A 6,000-nucleotide genomic window follows, 5' to 3' on the forward strand; every position below is an offset into this window, starting at 1 on the left:
GTTCTGTCTGTAGTGGCTGAGTGCATGATTTTAGTCCTGGTATTTCTGTTTAGGGATTGCAGGGTCCTCCGGAAAGCATTATTCTTCATTTCTCAAGACAAACCGATTCAAAGGAGAAGACTGTCCATTAGGAATGTTTCCCAGTTCATTTCACGTTGGACATTTTTTACTTTTGGCTCAAGTTAACTGGCTAAATGACGACACTCCACTTCATACGTATCCCATCCCCATAGCTCCCAGTCTGTTAAAAAAAAGAAAAAAAGAGAGAAAGAAACTGCAGGTCCACTACTGTATTTCTAGAACCTTCCAACTGCCCTAATTAGGATGTTTAACACTCAAGTGTGCAGGTAGAGTTGGGAATTTCAGCTATGAAATTGTAAGTCCTGTGTAGGGCTATTAATATCTCTAGTGTGCAGGACATTTATCCTTTACCTGTCTAATAAGTCTCCTCTTTAAGCATTCTGTCCCACCCTGCTGTTTGTGGCTTGAAGTGAAACTGCAATGTTTCAATTTGTGAGTTTACCAGGCCATACATTTTAATGTAGCTTCAGCTCATTTATTTAGATTAAGATGTTATTTCCCATACTTGCTGTTGTAAGCGTTTATCGGCAAGCTGCTTGATTTTCCGCTCTGATCTTTTTCTTTGCTGTACAAAAAAAAAAAAAAAAAAAAAAGAAAGGTAGGGCGGAAAAGAAATTCTGCCCCAGCATATGAAAACAGATGGCAAACTTCTTTAAAGCTCAACCAAGAAATCCAGCATGATATATGTGTGTGTGCGCGCGCGTGAGTGTATATATATATATATATATATATACAAACACAGCAATACAAACACACACACACACACACACACTCATACGTATATGTATATGTATATGTATATGTATATGTATATGTATTGCTAGCGCTTGAACTTAGTATATTCGGTTCTTTTTGTCTTCTGTTCTTGCTGGTGTATATGTATAATGTATATGTATATGTATATGTATATGTATATAACTTAGTTTATTCGGTTCTTCTTTTCCTCTGTTCTTGCTGGTGTGCTCATAGTCCAAAATTTGGAGGAACAGATGACCGTGTCTTACCCCTCGCCTTCCTCCTGCTTGCTAAATGGGTTCCTTGGCAGAGGCTGTTGGCGTCTTTTTTTTTTTTATTTTATTTTTTTTGGATGTGGGGTTCAGGGTTCTTTTTTTTTTTTCTTTTTTTTTTTTTTTAGCGATTCTGTGCTGAGACAAAGGAGAGGAAGTCATTAATGGGAAATTTAATTGGAGAGAGTGTATGCTCTCAAACCTAGACACAGCCTTTGGCTCAACCCTGAGCACCAGTACGCCCTTCAGGGAGGTCGCGGCTTCATCTCTCTCTATCACAAAGAGAGGAGAAATAATTAGCAGTTGCATGTTTAGTTACTTTCCTCTGCACTTTAATGGACTGCTACCTCCATGGTTTATGAGTTGGGGAACTGGTCCCCTGGTAACCTGGGAGAACGCTAGTTTCCCCAGCTCTGCTTCCGTTTTTTTGTTTGTTTGTTTTGTTTTGTTTTGTTACCTTTATTCTGATTTATGACTGAGACAGAAACTACTCCATGCACAGGCGGCGGTTTGCAGTCATAAGATTAACAGAACTTGGCTACCTTGCTTTCCTTATTGCTAATGAGTATTTAAATTTGTTAACGATCATCAGCAGAGATTTTTTTATTCTATTTTGAGATTCATTTGGTTTAATTTCATATGCAAAATAGCATCCAATGTGGGAGGCATCAGAAAGGATACACAAACACCTTGATCTCATTAAAGTTAATCTATGAGGTGCTTGCCAGCTTTCAGAGCACAACAAGAAAAATCCTGCAGGTTTTGGTGAGAGATACACAGCTGTGCACCTCTATGTGCCATCAAAAATGCACGTTCATTAAACCAAAACAAAACAAAAAAAAAGAAAACAAAACAAACAAAACAACAAAACAACAACAAAAACACTGGGACAAGCCAATGTCTTTATCAGCTTATATTTAAATAAGTCCCTCACAAAGGGAGCAGTATCTGGTTGTGCTGTCGGGCAGAGCTCCTGTAATGACTGCTGTCTCTGTAAAGCTGCTGTCATTGTGTCTATTTCAGTCAAATGGCCCAAATGACTTTAATGAGCGTATGAGAGGAACGTAGTGATATGCGTCAGAGACATACTCTGATCACGGCATACCGTTATGCCCGTCCACTTCCCGCTTGCATGTTAATTGCGTAAAATGCTGTAATGCTTTGAGTTCACATAAATGTCTCTTGAACCCAAAGGACAGGAAGAATCGGCATTAAGAGGCCGCTTCCATTTTTATAGGACTGGTTTTACGGTTCATTAAACAGGACAACCTCTTCACAAAGACAGCAGTCAGGAGCGTGGACGTCCCCTAAACGAAAGAAGGAATGAGAGAGATTAAAGGAAAGACAGAGGCCGTGTGCTGTTTATGGGAAAGGCCGTGATGTGGTGTATTTTAAAACCGGCCCGCAGAGCTAACGTGAAGAACCACGCTCAGCGAGTGGCCGATAGATTATTGGCAGCGGTCGTTTGGGTGGGTGAATAATGACCTTGATTTCGATTAAGGTGTCGGTGCAGCTCTCATCATCTTATCAGAATGTGTACAGTTATGACACCAAGCCCGTTTACAGTGCATCGGTTCAGTCACGCTGCAGCATCCACTTCAGCTGTGCATTTCATGTCTTTTGTCCTGAATGATACAGAGGCACTCAGGGTTTTTTTGTTTTTTTTTTCCATTTGCCTGGCTGGACTCTTAGAGTAGGACATTACTGTCTGATTCAATAGTTCCTTAAGGAAGTGATGACTCAGCAACTTTCTAATGCATTTCTATTCATTTTGCTACCTTACAGGAGTCTGGGCCAGTCCGGTAATTGTTTTTGGATGCGGTGAGAGAGTAGTGCCATCTGGTTGGTGATCTGGAATGCAAGGAGCCACGCTGATGGCAGATGCTGGTGTCCGATTGGTCTTTTATTAATAAAAATCAAGTTAGCCACCTGAGGGTTTCCATTCTCCGAGCCTTGTCCTCATCAAGTTTGTTCCCACTTCAGAACATTAAAACCACCTCAGCCGAAGGGGAGCTGAACAGCTTTCGATATGCAAGTATATGTTGGGTAATTGCAGAAATGTAGCTTAGTGAAGCGACTCTCTCATTTTGAGAAAGTTCAGCTGCCAGAGATGAGCAGGTGGTGACTTCACTGGGAAATGTTGCCTGAGTTAAATCTGTCCTGGATATGTAGAGGACGGTGTGACTGCTGCACGCTCATGCAGATGTGGGGGCAGTCCTCTGATTTATGAATCATCAGCTCAGAGTTATTCGGAGTGCCCCCCCCACCCCCACCCCCCCACGAGAGGGAAATTGCTGATAGCATCATGGTGGACTAAACAGCACTGAATTAAGTAATTAATCTTCAGCCCTGTGATCAAATCAAACTCCCAGGAGAGAAATTCACATTTGTGCTAAATGTAACCTTGGAGACCATTACTGGCTGTGCAGTGCCTCCCTTGGGACTTTTTAACGAGAGTTTTGATAGATAGATAGATAGATAGATAGATAGATAGATAGATAGATAGATAGATAGATAGATAGATAGATAGATAGATAGATTATTTATTTTTAAGAAATCATCATGGTGTTTATCAACTCTGTGATGGATATCACTTACTTACCCCTGCGGTGATCTGTTAAGGTATTCATTTGAATGTGAGATTGTAAAATCTTTCATGAGCCAGTTCCCAAAAAAAAAAAAATCTTCTCATCCACATGACTCCAGCGAATGATTAATAAGAGTTTATACTTTCTTAATAAACAGATATGGAAAGGAAAAGGGTTTTTTTTAACATCAGATAATGAGATGGAAGTTTGTTTGTTTTTTTCATTTGGAACAGAGCAAACATATTTTCTGCAGCCAAGTTTCTGACAAAGTGAAGGGAATAGTGTTTATTTCTGTTTTACAGATTTTCCCAAAACACCATGACTGAAGCATTTTGTTTTTGTTTGTCTGTTTGTTTGTTTCAAACTAAGCTCAGCATTCTGATTTCTGGGTGTTTGTTCAGTGTCTGACAGGTGCCTGTATGTGCTCAGTGTCTGACAGATGCCCATACGTGTTCAGTTTCTAACAGATGCCTGTATGTGTTCAGCGTATGTGTTCAGTGTCTGACAGATGCCTGTATGTGTTCAGCGTCTGACACATGCCTGTATGTTTCCCTTTTGCAGTGCCATCCTTCTGGGGTCTGGTCAACTCGGCCTGGAACTTGTGTTCTGTGGGGAAGAGACAGTCTCCAGTCAATATAGAAACCAGTCACATGATTTTTGATCCTTTTCTGACCCCCCTGAGACTGAACACCGGCGGCCGGAAGGTAAGTTCCTCTGTTTGTGTTCCCACACACCGCCTCACGGTGTCGTGTGTGGTAGGGAAAAAACCCCAAAACAAAACAAAGAAAAAAAACCCCAATAATATCTGTCCACATGATTCCGTCTGAAATGAATTCAGCCTCTCATATCTCATATCCAAGTAAAACACAAAAAAAACGTACACAGAGAGAAAGTGTCACGAAAGCTTCAGAAGGAAACAAAATAAATAAATAAAAATAGATCATTATATTGTATTCCGTTTCAAACAACATTTTCATTATCTAATAAACTGTTAGAATGATATGCCTTCTTATAGATGATGAGTACATGTGGGATTATTGGTTTTAAATGCATGTCTGTAAATCAGATGGATTAAGTACAGACACGGATTTTCTCCCTCTTGTGATATCGCTACTGCTGCTGCTGCTGCTGCGGGCTGATAAATGCATCGCTGAGGTGGAAGTTCATTCTGCATCTCTCAGCCTCTCTCTCAGGTCTGGCACACCAGGTCAACAGGAGGTCAAAGGAAAGCTGGTTTAGGGACGTGCAAATGAAAGAGAGTGAGAGAAGGCAAGAGACAGACAGAGATGGAGAGAGAGGGAGAGAGAGAGATGGAGGGAGAGAGAGAGATGGAGGGAGAGAGAGAGAGAGAAAGAGAGAGAGAGAGAGAGGGAGAAGGGAAGAGGAGGAAAAGCAAATGTCAATCTAGCTAAGAACCGAAACTGAAGAGAAAGGACTATTAATCCGCAGTATGGAAAGATGGCCATAGAGAGAGAACACTGATAATCCTATCAAACCCTGTCCTGTTACTCTCAAATGCGAAAAATAGGATATCGTATGTGTCATTATGTCAGACACCAACTCACACACAAATTAGCTGCAGTTCTGTCAGAGCCTCTGATGTTAGGCCTTTACACACCAAAAGCTTAACACAGTGTAGCAGTGCAGCCTGGCTGTCTCACTGCTGTCCTGAAAAGACAGAGTGAAGTCAGCAAAAACCATGTGCAGTTTATCAGAAGTATCCAGTGAAAACACACACGCGCGCGTACACACACACACACGCGCGCGCGCGCATGCACGCACACACACACACACACACACCCCTCTAATATGTTATTTTAGTTGAGAGTAAATGGTCAATAATTTTAAGACTTATTGGCTAATTATTCTTAAATCTTTTAACGATTTTAATGTATCCTTATAGTACACTGATAATGTATGTTTAATTTCAGTGATAACTGCTGAATGCAAACACACCACATCATCTCTGCATAATGATCTCAGATGGAGATAAGCTGATGACATTATCAGAAATTAATGTTATAGAAACTTTTACTTTTTTCACAATTGCATTACTTGTCCCAAGGACATGAAAAAAAAAACAAAAAACTAACGGTTGCTTTCAGGCGCTTGGCGAGGTAAGCGTTCAGAGAGCACATTGCTGACATTCTCTGAGAGGAGACCTTTGTGCAGTGTGCTGAGGAGTGTGTGAGCTCTGAAGAGCCTTGGCAGGGCCGTCGTGAAAGAGCTCGTCTCCTGTCACACCTTCTGTCAAACAGGAGGCAAATAAAACACTTACCGCTATTCACTGTGTTCTAAACCAGAGAAAACCCCGCTCAGCTGCT

The 6,000-nt window shown here is 41.1% G+C and overlaps 1 protein-coding gene across 1 annotated transcript in view; it reads left to right on the plus strand.

Annotated features, from left to right (window-relative positions):
• The window catches only part of ca10a (carbonic anhydrase Xa), a gene marked incomplete at its 5' end in the record, with an annotated part of 103,903 nt that overhangs the window by 25,644 nt on the left and 72,259 nt on the right, over positions 1–6,000 (plus strand). The window contains one exon of the mRNA XM_030775765.1: positions 4,238–4,380. Within this exon, the coding sequence (XP_030631625.1) occupies positions 4,238–4,380 (143 nt within the window). The remainder of the gene's footprint in view (positions 1–4,237; positions 4,381–6,000) is intronic.

The sequence above is a fragment of the Chanos chanos genome, chromosome 5, assembly GCF_902362185.1.
Source record: "Chanos chanos chromosome 5, fChaCha1.1, whole genome shotgun sequence".
Lineage (NCBI taxonomy): Eukaryota > Metazoa > Chordata > Actinopteri > Gonorynchiformes > Chanidae > Chanos > Chanos chanos.